The sequence below is a fragment of the Parasteatoda tepidariorum genome, chromosome 10 (assembly GCF_982258835.1).
Source record: "Parasteatoda tepidariorum strain Cologne lab strain chromosome 10, Ptep-v5.0, whole genome shotgun sequence".
Taxonomy (NCBI): Eukaryota; Metazoa; Arthropoda; class Arachnida; order Araneae; family Theridiidae; genus Parasteatoda; species Parasteatoda tepidariorum.
The window spans coordinates 76356284-76376989 of record NC_141764.1 but is presented as its reverse complement, the minus strand read 5'-3'; the positions used below and the strand labels follow the sequence as shown (position 1 = coordinate 76376989).

General features: G+C 30.9%; 1 protein-coding gene across 11 annotated transcripts in view; it reads left to right on the top strand.

Moving 5' to 3' along the window:
• LOC107436894 (exocyst complex component 4) overlaps window positions 1-20706 on the top strand; it is a 332756-nt gene that overhangs the window by 33165 nt on the left and 278885 nt on the right. For all 11 annotated transcript variants that reach the window (XM_071184141.2, XM_071184140.2, XM_071184138.2 and 8 more), the window contains one exon: window positions 20445-20493. In XM_071184141.2, the coding sequence (XP_071040242.2) occupies window positions 20445-20493 (49 nt within the window). The remainder of the gene's footprint in view (window positions 1-20444; window positions 20494-20706) is intronic.

Here is a 20706-nt window from a genome sequence, read left to right as displayed (position 1 = left end):
CCGGAAAAACAACATAGGTAAACAAACTTTGGATAGATAATCAGAATAGATATAAATGATAGAAAAAGGTTTTCCTCAATTCCAAATCCGGAAAAACAACATAGATAAACAAACTTTTGATAGGTATAAACAGAATCGATATAAATGATAGAAAAAGGTTTTCCGCAACTCCAAATCCGGAAAAACAAATAGGTAAACAAACTTTGGATAGATAATCAGAATAGATATAAATGATAGAAAAAAGTTTTCCGCAATTCCAAATCAGGAAAAACAACGTTGGTAAACAAACTTTTGATAGGTAATCAGAATAGATAACATGATAGAAAAAGGTTTTCCGCAATTCCAAATCAGGAAAAACAAATTAGATGAACAAAATTCTGATAGATTAGTAGAGCAGAAATAAATGATAGAAAACAGTAAACAAAAAGGTTTTCAGAAATTCCAAATCAAGATTACAAACTAAGTAAACTGACGTACAAGAGAAATTAACTATTATCTTTTGATGAATCGATACCAGGGAATGAATGACAATTTTCGTTGTGGGAGTAGCAGGAGAACTTCTGGATTACCCCCAGCACTCTCCTCTCCCCTTAATTCTCCCCCAACCCCCTTCACTTCGGATGATTGCATTAAGTGTTCAGGGGCTAATAAACGTGAGGAGAAAAATATAGCCATTGTATATTTTAAAGGTGGGAGGAAAAAGCCGGAAAATGGATGACGATGACTTTTTTGTTGGGGGGGGGGGGGGGGGTAAATGTTACCTCAATTTACTTTTAATCCCTTACATAATTATTTCTCCCTGAAAAGGATAAAGCTGGTATGATATTTTAATGATATAAGAATGTCTATATTTAAAAATAATTAGGTCTATGAGGATTAGCATTGATATTAAATTAGGGTGCACATAATTTCATGACAAAGGAGCATATATAAATTCATTATCTAATAAAAAAAACTGTTTAACGTGAAGGCGTACATTTTTTTAATTAACATTCTTTTTGTTAAATAAAATTTATAAATGTATATTTAATTTTAAATCTAATGTGTTTGCAATTATATACATATTAAAAATAATGCGCATATGTGAATATTTATGTCTCAGGAACTATTCAGCCGATTTCATTCGAAGTTTGGATTTTGTCATTAAACAAAGTGATTTTGTTTAAGATATGGATTTTTTTACCCTATCTTCAACCTTATCTTAACGTTCTAGAGTAAATTCTGAAAATCTTAGTAGCCACACGTCTGATACATAATATAGGTTAAGTAATTTATCACTAGAAAAAAGGTAACATCTGATTTTAGTATAGGTTATAAAGTTTTAAAATTTCTAATGTATTAGTATTTTGTATGAACTTCAAACCTAATTAAAGTTGAATTAATTCATTATATAAACTTTTTTTTTATTGTTTAAAACATACAAACAAAATAGAATTCGATCCCGCTATAATGAACCATCAGCGGATCCAACAATAAGTTTACTATAAACGATGGTTCGTTATATCCAAAATCTTAGAAAAAATATTTTCTAACGTATTGCTGTAGTGTTGTTAGAAATAATGTTTGCTAATGCGCAAAATTAGCTTTATGAATTATTGGCAAACTTGATATATAGAGTCTTTCTACAATATAGTTTTCTTATAGCGAAATCCTTCATATAACGAAACTTTTAATCGGAACGTAAAAAAAAAACATTCAAAATACTTTCCATGTAATAAAGTGGTTTTCAACCTGCAACGATTTTGTTGAATGTTTATCTTTTCAAATATCACCATTTTCGGAAATTTTTTTAGTGTTTAATCGTTTTTATTTCTGCTGTTTGTGAAGAAAGTAGTAATTAACCCTTTGACACATTTTTTCTGACTCTCTTATTACTAGCAAAAATATATTTTGATATTCCTTTATTATTATAAAAACAGTCTAATAGTTACGTAAAGAAATGTGTTAGATTATCGAAATTTTATTTGTATAAAAATATAAATTCCAAAAGAAGTAGTTTGAAATTGATTTTGTAAATTAAAGAAACTTCAACTATGCATAACTGTTTCTCTCTGATCTAAATGATTGCATATAAGTGCAAATTTGAAAAATTATTGTATGGAAGTAAGCCATGTTAGGAAGATTTTACCTTTAACGCTAAAAAAGACATCAGTGTTTCAGGCTGTATTTTATAACTATAAATTATTAAAATGCTAATATAAATATTTTTCACTTTTTTTACCTTAATTAATACAAAATAATGAAAAGGTATTAAAAATATGTTAACAGGGGTCTGTCCAGACATTTTGTGAAATTTCCTGTTTTTGTAAATTTGTAAAAAAACTACTCATAATTTGTGAATATAAACTAAGCGTTAAATCACATTCTTTCAACCAGGGTCCTGCTTTTGTGAATTTGTGCAAATAGGGTCCTGTTATTGCAAAAAACCTTTTCAAGAAGTTTTTAAATTGTAAATAGATACAAGATTCTGCTCAACAATTGCTGCTACTAAATTAGAGATGCCACATACAGATATTTGGTATTTAGCCTGTATTGCTCAACACAGAATATTTATTTCGGACGAATAATGGAAACAAAATCATTAATAATTTCAATTGACATATTTTAAATATTACACTTTTAATGTGTTACCCATGAAGTAAATGTAAACAATTCTTGTGTTTATAATATTTTAATTAAAAAATTTGCCAGAAATTAATTTTTATTTACATAATATTCTGTTAATTAAATTTATGAATAAATATAAATTGATCAATTATTTATTTACAAAAAAAATATCATTTAATATCAATAAGAATGTGCACACGATGTTTGTAAATGTAGAAATATTTTCTTAGAATTAGTTTGGAATTCAAACTTAGGGAAACTTGGAAAACTTAGTTCGTTTCGAACCGTCTTTCTGCACCCCCCCCCCGGGAAGGGTTCATTCGATTAGCAAAACAATACTGAAGATAAACAAATTTGTGATGGGTCCAATTAAAAGATAAATTATTTTGTGAAGGATCCGTTAACGGACCCAAATTTCTTCTAAACAGACCCCTGGTTAAATAAAAATTCTGCTTCAAAAGGGAAAAAATTTGGATTTTTTGTGCAACAAATTCGATTCGCTCTTTTATAGATACCTGTTTTTAGAATTACTCGCATGATTGTTTTCAGCAGAATGGCTCATTTAAAACACTCTTTTACAATATGTATTACTTCATTTTTATTTAAAAAATCATAATTATATACTTTTGAACTTTCCACCTGGAATAAAATTTCGTAACAATTATTTAAATACCAGCAAAAAAGAAATTTGAGTTCGCTATAAACAAATTACCAATTTAAATATATTTCAAGAAACTGAAATGTTAAGATATTATTTGATTAAAAACTTCATTCGCTTCAAAAACATATAAATTGGAAAACTCCTGTTCAGAACTTAGGAACCCTAGGGTTCCACGACACACTTTTTGGGCTTAACCGACATTTTGCTTCATCGATATTTACTGATATTTTGCTTTCCCGATACTTATTATTACCGATATTTTGCTTCAACGATACCGATATTAACGATATTTTTTACCAGTACCGATATCTTGTTTCAACATTGAACTAATTTTTTAAAGAATAGAGAATAGGGTTAAGCTGCGTGTTCGAATTTCCACTAAACACAAACAAATGTAATGTGCACAATTTATTTTGTAATCGAGTTCTTTTAACATTCCGAGAACAATTCAATTGGCGATGTTTTTTCCGTCATTAAACGAAAAAGTTTAAAAAAAAAAAAAAATCTCGCCAATCAAATGAATGTGGAAGACCATTTCCTTCAGGTACTAAAAGAGTGAGCACAAAAAACCGATCTTATCCTTCCTTAGCTATAAATTACATGCCTGCATGCAACAAACAACCACGTGGTGACCCGATCTACAAGACCTCATAGCAAGGAAGAAAAAAAATTAATAAAACAATGAAAAAAGAAAGAAGCTGCCTTTGCCTTCCATCTTAATTTACATTCTATAGACGGCCAAGGACTTTCAAGGTCAGATGTTCTTTTTTTTTTTTTTTTTTCTTCCAGATTTTTTATAACTGGTTTAACATTAATGCTAAAAAGCTAGTTTGTAACATATAATGTGTGAAAGCAATCTATTTTTTTTTTTAATCGTGTAGTTACCGCTCTGGATGAATATTTTTCTTTTGATGAATGTACCTTAAAGGTATGCAAAAGCTGTGGGAATAAATGATATAAATGAAATGATGATGGCGCTGTTAATAAAATGGGCATAGTTATGGACGTCGCCAATTTCAGCCAAATGCAAGTGCGGTTTATCACTTGTTGCCATTCCTGATTATTTTTCGTTAATGAATGTAAGTTACATCTGGTAATTGACAATTTAATTTCATTGAAGAAATACCGTTTAGTTAAGAACCGCCAGATGTAAATGAAAGAAGTGATTGATGATCGATTTAAGGTGGAACGTAGTAGTATTTATACACTGTAAAAAAAAATAAGTAGAATGTGTAAAAGGCAAATGATAATGTGTTTGCGAACTTCTAAGTTGAGTGTAAAATAGGTAACTTTTAAAAATGTTATTTTGAAAATCCAAAGCTATTTTATAACTGTCGTTGAAGAAACGATCCAATTTTGAGTTTACGACTATCACTGTTCAACTCCGTGGTCTTGTAACTTTGCAACCAACCCAGAAGACAAGGAGACTCCTGGATTAAGTATTGGCAGAAATTTGCTTTCGTGGAGGATTTTTTCGTGGAACTAACCCGCATTTGCGTTACACGAAGAAGATAATCACGGAAACCACTCGCGGTTAGCCTGACCAGGGGTCTGTTCAGAAGAAATTTGGGTCCGTTAACGAACCCTTCGCAAAATATCTTTCCATATAAACGGACCCTTCACACGGACCCTTTATCTTTTAATCGAACCCTTCACAAATTTGTTTATCTTCATTATTGTTTTGTTAATCGAATACACCGTCCCCGGGGGCCGGGATAGCCCGGTTGGTAGGGTCCTGGACTCACGTTCGTGGGAACGTGTGTTCGAATCCAGCCTGCCGAAGACTCCCTGTGTAGTAAATGGTGCCCGTTAAATTCGTCGGGTCACAAAGCTCTTCATGTTTAAAAAAATGTACCTCAGGAGGTACAGGATTGGATATTGATCATTCTTTGGTTCAGGTAAAATTACGATCTGTGGATAAATGAATGGATGTATTAATGGGTCCGCTTTCGGTCGATTTGGTTTTCGGTCGAATAGTCTTAGAGAAATAAAAATTTAAAAATATGCTTTAACTATTTGGCCGATTCGTTTGACTTGCGGAATTTGTCTCTTAAAATAAAATTTATCTCTTAAAATCTCTTAAAAATGCAATGTAAGAATTTGTATTCCTTACAACTCAAAGTCTTTTTAATCGTGATTAAATAAAATAATAAATAATTATTAAAGATTTTTTTCTTTCATGAATCTTTGGATAAACAAATTTTATAATTGTGTATAAAGAATTTTTAATTTGCTTAAAATCTTCCCGATATATGGCGAAATACTACAAAAATAAAAGTTAACATTAAGTTAACAAAAGTTAACTTTGACCGCTCTCCTGATTAAACTATTGTGACTTATATTTTTAAGATTGCTTCTGTCCTCCTTATTCTTGATGTTCAAATCTGTCTAAAAGCAAAGATATATTTATTCAGAGAAAGTACGTTTTTTTTATGAAGTGCGTAACTTAATAGTTTGCACTAATTAATTAATATATTTGAGGTCACCACTTTATGTAGTTAAGAGTGACATTCTTTGATGAAAATTCGAACATTAGAAACTGTATGTTCTAACTGCATATTTTAGCAGCGTTTTAAAAAAGTAGAAGATAAATTTTCTTTATCGTTCGTCTTATGGTGGAAAATATCCTTTTAATACTAAAAATGCATCTTTTTTTGTGAAATGTGTTAGTTCTATACTGAAAGATAATTGTAGCAAGTGTAGCTATTTTTTTTTCATTTTTATGTGCATCATTTTTTTTTAAACAATGGAGTATATCTGTTTTTATCTTTTTGTTTTGTGAATATCCGTTTTATAGTGAATGATAATTGCAGCAATTTTTTTTTCATTTTTATATGCATCGTTTTTTTAAACAATGAAGTAGGAGAGTGTCGGGTACCCCCGCCCACTGTCAATTTCATATGTATAGAATATTTTTTCAAGTCAATGGGCCATCGGACATTAATTGTTATATTAAAAGAAGATTTTTTGCAAAGTTTCAAGTATTTATGCAACTGGTAACATGGTAAACAATAGTTTTGAAAAAATGTTGAATACAGTAGTCAAATTTTTTAAATTTCTATTTTTTTAAGTTAAACTACTCTTTTTTTGGTTAAATTCTTTTTGCATTATTTAATTAGATGATAAAACAATAGAAACATACAAAAATATTGATTATTTCTCAATATTATACAGAAATATAAGCAATACTCCTTAAGTGGGCGGAGCTACCCGACTCTCCCCTATATCTGTTTTTATCTTTTTGTTTTGTGAAAAGTATCTGTTTTATGGTGAAAGATAGTTGTAGCAAATGTGGTTATTATTTATTTATTTTTTTATATATGTTATATTTTTAAACAATGAAGTGTGATTTTTTTGTGAAAAGTATCCGTTTTATAGCGGAAGATAATTGCAGCAAGTGTAGCTATTTTTTTTCTTTTCTCATTTGCATCATTTTTTTTAAATAATGAAGTATTAGTTTTTATGCTTTTTGTGAAAACTATTCGTTTTATAGTGAAAAACCATTGCAGCTATGTGTTGCTGTTATTTCTCTTCCTGTTTTAATCAACTTTTTCTATAATGAATTACTTTTAGACAAATTTAATTATAGCGATAGTATTTATTTTTAAGAAATATATTTGTTAAAAATAGCAAATTATTTTTATCAAAGGGAATACGTTCCATGCTAAGTGCATATAATTGCACACGACTCTTAAATTGAAAAATTCTTTTCTCCCTGATTAATGTGCAGTATTAACTGACATTCTTTGGAAAATTTCGATAAGAATCGGCCTTAAGGCCTAAGCTGTTAACTAATTTAATTTATCTTGATTTGATCCTTTTTAAAGTTCTTTTTTTTTCTCCTTTTTCTTAATTGAACGAAGAATTTCTGACAAAAACGTGAGTAAAAATAAATGACTTTTCCAAATCTTTTTTTCTTGGACATAAAACAAAAAATGGAAAAAGGCGGAACAGGAAATCGTCAAGAAATTACGTAATCCAGGAAGGCTTTACCGATTCTTTCTTAGCAGACGAATCACATTGAGTCATAGATGGTATCGCAGACGATATGCTTCAGCGATTAATCCTTGCACGGATTTTAGAATGATATATATTTTTAGTATTCGGAGAGATGATGTTCTGTGATAAACTGCTCCCTTGCGCAAGATTACAAATTATTTATTAGTTAAGTAGTTATTTCTGTCATATTTTCATACTGATGTTCTAATTGTGATGGTTATTTTCTGAACCAGTATAGTTCAGTTTTAGACCGAAAGACAAAACACATTCCTTAGCAACGAAAAAAATGTTGACACTTTTTTCTTCCCAATATTTTTGACCCCCCTGATTTTCTCATGTCACAATGTGTCACACTTTACTGTACCCCTCTACCGCTTTTGTCACATGTCGCCCTATATTACATAAATATTCTAGCAGTTCAGAAGCAAAACGTTTATTATAGATCAAATTTTACATTTTATTTTTTGAACCTCAACTTTGTGTTTTAATGAAGCTTTTGAGCATAGTAGTGAAAACGAGTAGAAGAAAATGTGAAAACGAATAATATTAAAATATTTAATCTAATTTAATCTTATTTATCTAAATTGTCCCCTCCCTCTCCCACTTGGCACTTACTTTCAAAATTTCAAAAAGCCCTTCTCTTCTCTCCAAGAGCGGCTTTATTTGTGGTCTGCCCCTAATTAGCGATTCCTGTTGTTGTTGTTTCTAATGCGACTTGCCACACGGGCAAGCCTGTTATAAAGTATTCGACTAGCCGTGATGGCTCAGGAGATCGAGCGTTCGCCTTCCAATGAGGCATCCGACTTGCACCGACCACAGTGCTGACGTAAAATAATCTCAGTGGTAGACGGAACATGGGTTAGAGTCCCCTTGCCGTCAGGATAACTGCGGAAGGTTTTCGTAGTTTCCCTTTCCATCTAACTCAAATGAGGGTTAGTTTCAGCAAAAAGTCCTCCACGAAGGCAAATTTCTTCCAGAACTTACTTGATCCAGGAGTTTCCTTGTCTTCTGGATTGGGTTCAAAATTACAAGGTTACGGAGTTGAACATTAATAGTCGTAAACCCAAAAAATTGGATCGGATGTTCAACTACGGTTATTCCACTTGTTTTGATGAAATTTTTTTTTCTCTAAAAATTCCCTTAATTAAAATTTTTATTTTATTTTTGGCTAGTAAGTGGGCTAAAATTACAAATCTAAAGTAAACTGTAGAAATTTATAATTTTTTTCCTTCAAAATAAGGGTAAATTTAAGCTTAAAAAAAATGTTTTTTTCATGTCACGCTAACAGCTCTACAACGAATTATAATTCATAATATCGAAACAATTTTTTTTCTAGATCAATTATGTGGTTACTCGTGTTTGAATTAAAATTGTTTTAGAAAATTTCAAGTATACAATAAAATAGTATTAAATATATTGTTCAATATTGATTTTTTAAAGATAAATTCTAATTATTCTTACTTAAAGATATTAATTATACTCAATTAATTTAACTCAAAAGTATTAATTAAACTTCATCTATTTGAAAAAGCTTCATATAATTTTCACCTATTCGTTAAAATCATTGCTGATGGTTGTCGAAAGACTGTATTCCTATAAAAACATATTTCTTAAATTTTTTTTCTAGTTTCTTTCAATTATATTCAGAAGAAGAAAAAAAACGTTAAAAAACAATATGGTTTGAAATAAAAAAAATTTTGTAGCAATAAAAACGTTTTGAAATTTTGTTTGCAACAAAAAGGACAAAAATATTTAAAAAAATTATTTGTTACGATTAATACTATCAACAAAAAACGAAAACAGCGCACAAAATACCGTTTCCTCAAATTCTCCTTTAAATTATATTTCACTGCCGAATGGAAAACAGTTAACAGGTTTTAGAATATAATTTATAAGCGCCATCTGTTAGCAGCTATGAGAAGTAAATAACGGAGTTACATTTTGTAAAATTTGATTGCCATCATAAATAAATATATAAAAGAAACATTGAGTCTAAACTAACAAAAAATCGCAGCAAATCTACTTTTTTCATTCGTTTAATTTATACAATTTCTTTTTAATGGTTAAATTTTTTTTTTATTTGCGTTGCTCCCTATATCTTTAAAACTAAGCAGATCCGTAGTTTAAGTTGAAATTTTTATTTTAATTTTATAAAAAAATTAATAACGAAATATAAAATTTGAGAAAAATTTATTTTTTCTAAAAATTTATTTTTGAAGCCTGTTTGTCTTGAATACATTTTCAACATTTTCAAGTTTTATTAGGCATACGTTATTTTAATTTCTTAGGAGTTTGGTTGCATAATTTATTTATTTGAAAGTCTACTAAGCAGTATTACTACATTTTGTACAATTTATTATATTTATTAAACTTTAGTTTGGTTGTACAATTTATTTATTTGAAGGATATGCAGATTTTTTTTAAGTTTTTGATTTTTTATGAAATTAAATTTCTATCCAGTATGTTTTTTTTCTTTCTACAGTGGTATGTATCCTCCAAAATTTTTAGACAGAAATTATATATTTTATTTATTCAGCACAATTCACGTTCTATGATTCCATCCCTTTGTATAAAATCTATAGGAAAACTATTTAATAAAATATTTTGTTATTATTTTTTATTTTTTAATCATGTATTATAATTATATGCATAAGGGAGATGTGTGTGTAATACAGTATATAATGTTTATGTGAAAAGTATAGTTGAATATTATAATATTATTATTTGCTCAAGTGAGATATGTGTTTAATACAGCATATAATGTTTTTTTTAAAAGTATAGTTGAATATTATTATATTATTATTATTTGCTTAAGTGAGATATGCGCTTAATACAGTATATAATGTTTATGTGGAAAGTATAGTTGATTATTATATTATTATATGCATAAGTGAGATGTACGTTTAATACAGTATATAATGTTTATGTGGAAAGTATAGTTGAATTATTCAGTGTAGCTCTACTGTAGCTCTTTTTTAAGCGCTTTTATATTTTATTTTTATAAAAACGTTCCAAAATTATCCCTTTTTTGCAAACGAATTTCGTGAAAAATGAATGATTTTCTAAAAAATTTACTCAATTGATAAAATTAACAGCTAACATAAGCATTTAAAATATTTGTCACTCATTACATGGAGTTCTTTGTGATCCGGCAGATTTAACGTGCACCAGTCACCATTTACTACACGGGGAGTCTTCAGCTATCGGGGATCGAACCCACGACCACTTGGGCATGAGTCTAACCTCCTACCAACCAGGCTTCAAAGTGGTATTTTAGTAGCCATGTAATTTTAAAAACACCACCCACATGACAATGGAGCTCTTTTATCAAATATTGTTACGAAATTGACTTTGAGGAGGACTTTTTATTATAAAACTAAACTGCACTTGTGTTGTATTTATTATACAGAGTCAGAAATACCACGAAACCCTCAGATGTTTAGCCGGATTGAAAATTTTATTTTATCAATGTCTGATTTATACCCCACTAGTGACATCCCTCGTTAAAACTGTAGTTGGTCTCACTGTAGCAGAAAAATAATAATAATTCATTCAGCTTCGGGATTTGAACCTGAGCCAACTGATTCGAAGGTTCGAACAACTATTTGGGAATGATTAACAATGTAAATAAAGATATTTTGGAAATTGTTTTTGTCCCCTCCAATGAGAACCGCTTGCAAAATGTTATGTAAAAGCTGTACTTAAACCCATCTATAACGTGGGCTATTCTTAACCAACCTACTGCGATACAAGGATTGTGGCCAGAAAAGATGAGAAAATATTTGTACATTAACATTTCAACGAGTATAATATCTTTCTGATTAGGCATGTTTCATGGGTACGAAACAGTATTAAGGATCGAACTCACGACCTTCAGATTACTAGGCTGACCTTGATCATGAGACCGAAACATATCAGATTGACAAAAAAATAAACTGTATAGTTTTTATATTTAGTTATTCTATAGCATTTTAACAATTATGTTCTAAAGAAATATTTTTGGAATGCTTTATTTGTGCAAAAGTAAAACTGCCCCGTGTGAGGATCAAACTCACGACCTTCGGATTATGAGACTGACGCTCTGCCATCTGCGCTAACGAGGCTTGTTGATCAAACAAAAAAGTAAACAATAGCTTAATATTTAAACAATATATTGTAACATTTTACCAATTATGTTCTAAAGAAATATATTTAGAATGATTTATGTGTGCAAAAGAAAAGAAAAAAAAAAAACAATTTCCCGGTTGAGGATCGAACTCACGACCTTTCAGAATACTCAAATGAACCACACTATGAGACCGACTCGCTGCATACTTCGTTACTCACCTTGCGGGCGACCTCAAATGGAAATGTATAGTTTTAATATTCAAACAATATTTTGTTTTATTTTAACAATTTTGTTTTATTGAATTATTTTTGAAATGCTTTATGAGTCCCGCAGTGAACTGATTGTTAAGACATGGTTCCCACCAGATCACCGAAGTCAACCATCACTGGCTGCGGTCAGTGCGCTGGTGGGTGACCACACTGATCAGTCTGCGTAGGGACCGAGGGTGTGCGGTATTGGTCCTCGTTAAACTGTTCTACCGTAAAGTGCTCGACCTCGCGTGCAAGTCGTTGGGCTACCGAAGCAGGTGTGCCATCCCCTCTGCAGAGGATCAAAATTGTGATGGCATGTCTTCGGATCATCCTCAGGGATGTTTCCCAGACCGTCGCCAATAGCCCATTGTGCAGCTCTAGTGCGACGTAAATGAACTATAACAGCAACTGAAATGCTTTATGTGTACAAAAGAGGAACTGCCCCTGGTGAGGATCAAATTCACGACCTTGAGATTACTCGGTTGACCTTGACTATGAGACTGACGCGCTGCCTTCTGCGCTACCGAGTCATGCTAGGTAAACAAAAGAGTAAACATAATAGTTTTAATATTTAAACAATATTTAACTTTTTAACAATTACATTCTTATGAATTATACTTGTAATGCATTATGTTTTCAAAAAAGGGACTGCACAGACTAAGTAACGATCTTACGACATTCAGCTTACTCAATTGACCTTGATCATGAGACTGATGCGCTACCGATTCATGTTAGACAAACTAAAGGATAAACCATATTGTTTTAATATTTGAACTATCTATGGTATTTTTAACAATTACGTTCTAATGAAATATTTTTGAAATGCTTTTTATGTATGCAAAAAAAGAAACTGCCCCAGGTGATGATAGTACTCACGACCTTCAGATTGCTCGGTTTAGTTTGAATAAGAGACTAATTCGCTGCCTACTGCGCTACAGAGACATGTTAGGCGGACAAAATAGTAAACTGTGTAGTTTCAATATTGAAACAAATTAAAACTTTTTATCAATTATGCTTTAATGATTTATTTTGGAATGTTTATGTGGGCAAAAAAAAAAAAAAAAAAAAAAAAAAACTGCCCCATGTGACGGACGAACCCATGGCCTTCAGATTAGTTGGTCTAGTTTGATTATGAGACTAATTCGCTGCATGCTGCGCTTTTGAAGCATGTTAGGTGGACAAAAGTGTAAGCAGTGTAGTTTTAATATTGAAACAAATTAAAACATTTTATCAATTATGCTTTAATGATTTATTTTGGAATGCTTTATGTCTGCAAAGTAGGAACTGCCCGGGTGAAGTTCGAACTCACGACCTGTCAGATTACCGAGACATGCTATATCAAGAAAAGTGTAAGCAGTATAGTTTTAATATTTAAATAAATTACAGCATTTAAATAATCTTGCTCTAATGATTTATTTTTGAAATGCTCCATGTGTGCAAAAAAAGAAACTGCCCCGAGTGAGAATCGAACTCACGATCTTTACAACACTCGATTGAGCTTGCTTATGAGACTGACTCGTTGCATATTGCTTTGCCGAGGCATGTTATATAAACAAAAGAGTAAACTGGTTTAATATTCAAACAATATGTAAAATTTTAACAATTATGTTCTATTTGATTATTTTTGGAATGTTTTTTTTGTGTGCAAAAATAGAACTTCCCCGGTCGAGGATCGAGCTTACGACCTTATGATTATTCAGTTAAGCTTGATTACAAGAGTGACGCGTTTTCTACTGCGCTACCGAGGCCTAGTAGACAAACAAAATAGTAAATTGTATAGTTTTAATATTTAAGCAATATATAAGTTTGTAATGATTATGTTCTTATGAAATATTTTTGGAATGTTTCATGCATGAAAAAAGAACTACTTCGGGTAAGAATCGAACTTTCAGTTACTCAGTTGAGCTTGATTCTTAAACCGACGTGCTGGCTACTGCGTTGTTGTTGTTGTTGCTGTAGTTCATTTACGTCGCACTAGAGCTGCACAATGGGCTATTGGCGACGGTCTGGGAAACATCCCGGAGGATGATCCGAAGACATGCCATCACAATTTTGATCCTCTGCGGAAGGGATGGCACCCCCGCTTCGGTAGCCCGACGACCTGCGCGCGAAGTCGAGCACTTTACGGTAGCACAGTTTAACGAGGACCAATACCGCACACCCTCGGTCCCTACGCAGACTGATCCAAGTGGTCACCCACCCGCACACTGACCGTAGCCAGTGATGCTTGACTTCGGTGATCTGCTGGGAACCGTGTCTTAACGATCAGTCCACTGCGGGACTGGCTACTGCGTTATCGAGGCTTTTTAAGCAAACAGATGAGAAAATATTTTCAGTTTTAAGACTTAAAATTTGTGCTGGTGAATGTGATACCAAGGCGCAGTACGAGCGATAGAAGGAAATTTAAAAAAATTATTATAAAAATCGGAGAATTTTCAGACTTGTAAATTGTGAGCGGGAATGTTGTAGCTTATTCTTACTGTCACTCTCTCAGCTTATTCTTACTCTTTTATAAAAATTTAAATCCCTTTTAATAATACAGTGAAACCTCCAAAAAAGACCACCTTTATGTAACGACCTCCACTAATTACGACCACTTTTGGGAGGAACGGATTTTTTCCCCATGAATTTTGTGTTGAAGTAAACCTTCAGGAAAGACCATGCAAACCTTTCCCAGCGACCGGGTAAACTTCTGCACCAAATGCGGAAAAGGTTAAATAGAAAACACGGAAAAATCTCAAAACAAAAAATATTAAAACAAATGAGTAGCGTAAAATGCAATATTTATGTGAGGCTCTTAATTCGATTTTTTTTAATTATCTTTGAAGGATATTTACAACTTACAAGTTGTAGTCAAAGTGCACCGAAGACGATGCTATTAATTATTTTATATTAAAGTAGAATGTTAAATTAGAAAAATAAGTTATTTTAGAAAAAATTGAGCATCTCAAACAAACAAATCTCATCTTTTAAAGCCAACTAATTTTTATGTAAACAAAAGCTATAATCGTTTATTTATTTAAAATAGTTCTGTCATTCATAAATGATAAATTAATTTTTACACCTAGTTATATCAGTAGGTATCATTTTTAATGACGCTATATTTTATTCATCTTTCCGGTTTTCCTGACGCCAACGCAAGTGACATTTTCGCACACTGACTTTAATTAAAATCGTTTGCAAAAACTCCTGTACTGTATATGAATGGAATAGAAATGAATTCTCCGAATGTATATTTTTCGTTGCTGCTTTGATTTCGGATTACACAGTTCATAAAATAATGCGTGTAATAATAACCACGCTAGAAATATTTTGAATTCTTCTTGAAATTCCCGCTTTTATTTGTCAAAAAAGCGAAAGAAAGTAGAATTTTATTGCAAATTCTTTCATGGGTAGATCCTGCCATCTATCGCTTTAAACACAAACTAACTCTACATTTAAACATTCATTTTCTCGCCTGATATGTTTTAGTTTTAATTTTCAAACGATAAATGAAATTATGTAATAAAATTATTTTATGAAATAATTTGAGGAATTATCAATGAAACTAGCTGCATTTGCCTTTTAGCTTGATTTTATTTATAATATATCGTATTTTAAACTTTTATAGTAATTAAATTAGCAATTTTTATGAAACGCTTGTTCCATCCGTTTTCATCCTTCCTTTATCGATCCAGAAAAATCGATTTTTTTCAATAAATAAGCTTTACATCGTGTATGATACTGCAACCCGCATCGTAAGGACCACAGACAAATGAGTTAATTCTTTTGTGAGATTTAATTTAAAGACAGTATCTCTAATATCGACCCGTTTCAAATGTAACTTCCGTTTAAAAGATTATTTATTTTGGGACTATTAAATTACCTTTTTAAACAAAAATAAATTGCTTTGTAAAATAACTTGTTCTCGTTATTTGAAGTTGTTTAATGTGGAATCATCATCGTTGTATTAAAAATGCTTTAGTCATTAGATATAATTTGTAATACATAATGCTTTAAATGAGATAAAAGATATTATTGTTATTTAATTCTTTAGATAAAATCACAAAAGATATAAGTTGTATCACAAGTGTTTTAGAGGATGTATTAGATTTTTGTTTTGTTTTACAGTTTCTTTTGTATGAGATTTCAGATATAATATGCAATACCTATTCCTGGATGAGATATTAGATATTTTTATTATCATTTTTATTAAAAAATGTTTTTGGATTTGTCAGACATTATAATTTGTATTACTATTACAAATTCATTTAGATGAATTAATATTAGATTTCGTTGCAAGTTCTTTAGACAAAATATCTGTTAGATTTTCTAACAAATTCTTCAATAAAATATCAGATGTTATCATTGATTTTAATATATGATCAAATGCACTTGTGCTACAAATTCTTTAGATGAGATATCAATTAATATTTTGTACTTAGAAATGTGTGTTATCGTTATGTGCATAATAATTCTTTCTATTTAAATTTTTTCACAGTTTATTAAAAAGAAACAAAGGTGTGTATTCTTTTGAAACAACTTAATATTAAATAGTTAAATCAGAAATTAAATCTTATTAAAAACTTACGTTGTTTTTTAGATAAAGTTTAATTTTTAGCACTGTAGAATGTTTTTTTTTTATTATTATCCTAAATGTCTCCATCCTATGCAATCATGCAAATTCATATCATGCAACATTTTCATGAACACTTATAGGAATCAGGAATGTTAAAATATTTTAGTAATAATTATAAATACTTTTTTAAGATGTTTCAAAGTATCATATTATATGCTATATTTTTTTTTTCTTTAACAAAAAAAAAACTACTCTTATTTGATTTTTGGAGAATTCGTCTTTAGACATTTCATCTCATTAAAAATACTCTGAAAGTTACAAAGTTTACACTGAGACTAATAATAATGCTTGGAAATGAGTTTTTTGAAAGAGTCATATTCTTGTTAAATTATTATATAACCCCAAGCTATTTTTTTATTTTTAATGGTAGCAATTATGCTACATATAAATTAGTAAGTATGCTGGATATGAATCAACAGAATAAGAGAGTTTAATACGCTAGATAATCTTGATTACACGGTACAAAAAGGCTGTTTTTTTAAGAAAAGAAAAAAAAATGTGTTAGGCGTTTATCATTCTTATTACCTAATTACAGTTATAAGGACAAAATCATAAGGATATTGGAGTTGATCTCTAAGAAGCGAGCTACATGAACCGTAGGAAGCTAGGAAATTTACGTAATTTTATACTGCTTTTCAAAAAAAATTATTCACAGTTTTTCCTTTACATAATATGCTACACATTTAAAAATGATAATTTTTGTAAGCATTAAAATGAGTTTAAACGTCACCCTCAATTTAATATTAATTATGTCTATAAAAAAATAATAATTTGATTTTTAATAATTAAAAACGTTATAACTATTACTTTAAAAAAAAGTCAAATGAAGCGAAATCAATTGCTATAACCGATCAATCGTAAGATCATGGCCTGGAGGTGCTCTAGAGTTCAAGGGAGATAGATAGACTCAAACGGCAGTATCACGATTCCTTAGTGACCATTTGAAAAGCTTAACTTTCGAATTTGAGCGCAATGTCTTCCCAACATGTAGAAATGCCAATGGAAACCTGCTTCTCCCGAACGCTTCTTGATTGTCTGGAATTTTCTTTGGAGGACATTCTCTAATCACCAATTTTGGTGTGTGACTTAACCAGAGCGTTGGATTCATGGATTTGATATAGCTGAGTCTATATTGTGAAGGATTAGAAACAACAACAACAAACTGTAGGATATTAACGCAACTGCCCAAGTTAAAATCAGAATGTGAGCCTAACTACTAAATCTGAACTCAAAAAGCAAGCTCAACTATCATAGCTCAGATCTGGATGAGTACTAGTCTGCCATTGCGGCATCATTGCCTAGTTACCAAAACCAGGATCAGTTTGAAAGGCAAGTCTAACTGTTAATACTGGGATCAATATGAGAGTCTAACTGCTGGTACCGGGATTAGTATGAGAGTCTAAGTAACTGTGGGTACCGGGATCAGCGTGAGAGTCTAACTGTTGGTACCGGGATATGAGTCTTCGCTATTGGTTCCAGTGTCAAGATGAGAATCTAACTGTTGGTACAGGGATCAGAATGAAAGTCTAACTGTTGGTACCGGGATCAGGATAAGAGTCTAGCTGTTGATCCCGGGACTAGAAGGAAAGTCCGAAAGACCGTATCGAAATCAAGATGAGAACCCATTGCCAGAGCTGAGATCAAACTAAAAGTCGAAAAAGACAGTACGGAGATCATAATTAGAGCTTAACATCCAAAAGCAGGATCAGGGCTGTGATTTAAAACTGACAAAGACTTAACTAATAAACTATTTCCCTGTTATAGTTCCCTATTAAATAACTATTTGCGGAGCTTAACGGTTCCAAGATTGCTTGTACAAAGATTTAAACTATCTCGACTGTTTTAATTATGGTATTGCAGTCTTACCATTACGAGGAAATCTCTGGGAGAAGTGCAATCAAATGGAGAAACGCAATCATTCATTTCAATTAAAAAGTTCTGTTAGTGCATTGCCCTCACCGATATCATATTCAATTTCATTTTCATTTTAACAAAGATTGTTCCATTAATTCACCTTCTGATCTCGCTTTTCACTTTCAGATCAGATCAAAATTAAGATATATCTTCAACAAAAACATCTTATAATTTACCGAAAGATTCTTTTCCGAATTCGGCCTCAAACAAAGAAAAAGAAAAAAGGCATCCATAGATGTTGGTACTATTATTGGGTGCTACAAAGTATTTATTTCCCATCGAAATGTTCGCTAGCCTACACAATTATATCTTTCGTGCGGGCATCAGCGCAACCACTCATTACAGAGTCCGTAGAGCGCGATTGGGGTGGGCAACCCCATAGTCAGCCTTACTCAATGTCTTGTGTGACTTTTGAGTGACAGTTTCCGTGACTAGTGAATTAAAACGTGAGCGTGCATAAAGGCAAGCTGAAAAAGATATCGATCTATACGAATAAGGGCCAGATGCAAAAAGCCCAGCCTGTTCGGTTTTGAAACAGTGGCCAGTGCTTAATCTCTGCTGGTGGCTTCGCTTTTGTTCCAGAATCCGAATTAATAATGGCCGCTCTGTGAATGGCCGGTGGTCTTGTAGCGATGCTACAGGTTACGGTGTCTGGATGAAATCTTTCACTGTGGTTTTGTTATGGTTTTCTGAATCTATGATTGCGTGGATTTGTTAATTGAATTAGTGGATTTTAATTCATGCGGTCAATATGGAAAGGAAGACGACGTTATTTTCGATACCAGCGTTCAGCGTCTGTTTGTGTAAGTTTAATGCATTTAATTTGGATTATCAACACTAATCAACAATGCAGATAATTAAAGTTTGTGGATATTCATTAATGGTTACTGATTCCATCGAATTCCCGAAATTTTTTTTAAACTTTTGTTTGGAAAATTCAATTTGGAAGTATATTGTGTTAATTTTATGAATAGTCACTAATTTAGTTTTAAAAATTGACGAACTTTTTTTTTATTATTAAAAATTTGTTTATGTGTTTTTGTAAAGCACTTCAAATGTAGATCAATCTTGCCTTAATAAATTGTTTACTTAATTCGTGATTTTTTATTTCTATTATCCTTTCATTTTGAACGATTGGTCACAAATATAGATAATTTTATTTTGGAAACCTACTTATTTTCATAGGTAAGTGATTATGAATTAATGAATTTTTTGAAGTGAAACTGTTCACATGCTGTTTTTTCTTTCAACGGGCTAATAAAAGTTTTTTTATATGAAGCTTCTGTTTTTTGTGAAATTGTGAAGAAAAAAAAACTACTCGTGATTTTATGAATTTCTGTAACTTTAGGGACCTATTTTTGTGATTTTGTAAAAAGCTGGTGATCCATCCGGTCCTTTTGTGAAGAGTTCCCTTTTCCATAAAACAATTTATGATGGATTCGCTTTTGGGTGTTTAGTTTGGGATTTCGTTTTTGGGTGTTTTTACTAGAAAATATTGTGTGACGGGTCCGTTTTTACAGTAAAATTAAGGGCTTATTTTTGCGAGAAAATAATGAGTGAGTGGTTCTTTTTTTATAATAAAATAATGTATAAGAAGTCTGCATTTACTATAAAATAATATATGAAAGATTCGTTATTACTATAAAATAATGTGTGAATGTGTTTTTACAATAAAATAATTTTTGAATGGTTCTTTTTTATGATAAAATAATGGGTAAACAATCCGTTTTTACGATAAAGTGTGTGAAGTGTTAGTTTTTTTACGATAAATTCATATACGATGAGTCGGGCCCAAATTTCTCCTAAGTTTGTCCCTGCTTATGTTTTTGTTTAAATGTATTAGTAATGTAAATTAATCATGTTGTAGGGATTTATTTATCAATGTTTTACAATTTCGTCAATTTTTTAAATAGTTTCCTTGTATTGTTGCCCTTCTATAATATGGTTTATTTAAATCCCCATAACTTTATCAACAACATTAAATTTCACTTCCTATCACTTTTTCTGGCAATTAAACGGTTTCGATGTTTTTAATCTCGCTTTCCTCTTTAACGATTCGTCAAAATTGTAAAATGAGTCAGTTCATTTTGACACTAATTCCATCTCTAGATTATCGTCCGTTAAAAAGTTTATCTTTCATAAATTATTCAGAAATAGCAAGTATTAATATTTTTATGGGCAATTATTGCTATAATTTTATCAATTTCTTTTTTAAGTCTTAATTTTGTCAAGTAAATTATATTTTGATTAAAAACCTGTAAGCTAATAAACGGATTTTTATTTTAGAGGGAAATGGATGGACCTGAACGGCATTCCTTACCATCTCTACAAAAAAGTAAGTTATTTTTACTCTTAGATTTGAACAGATATTGATAAGCATTTTAATACTTATCAATAATACAATACTCTTCTAGCATTTTAATACTTATCAGTAATACTATACATAATACTCTTCTAGTATTTTAATACTTATTAGTAATACAATAGATATTAATAATACAATACTCGTCTAATATTTTAATACTTTCTCAGGAATACAGTAATTATC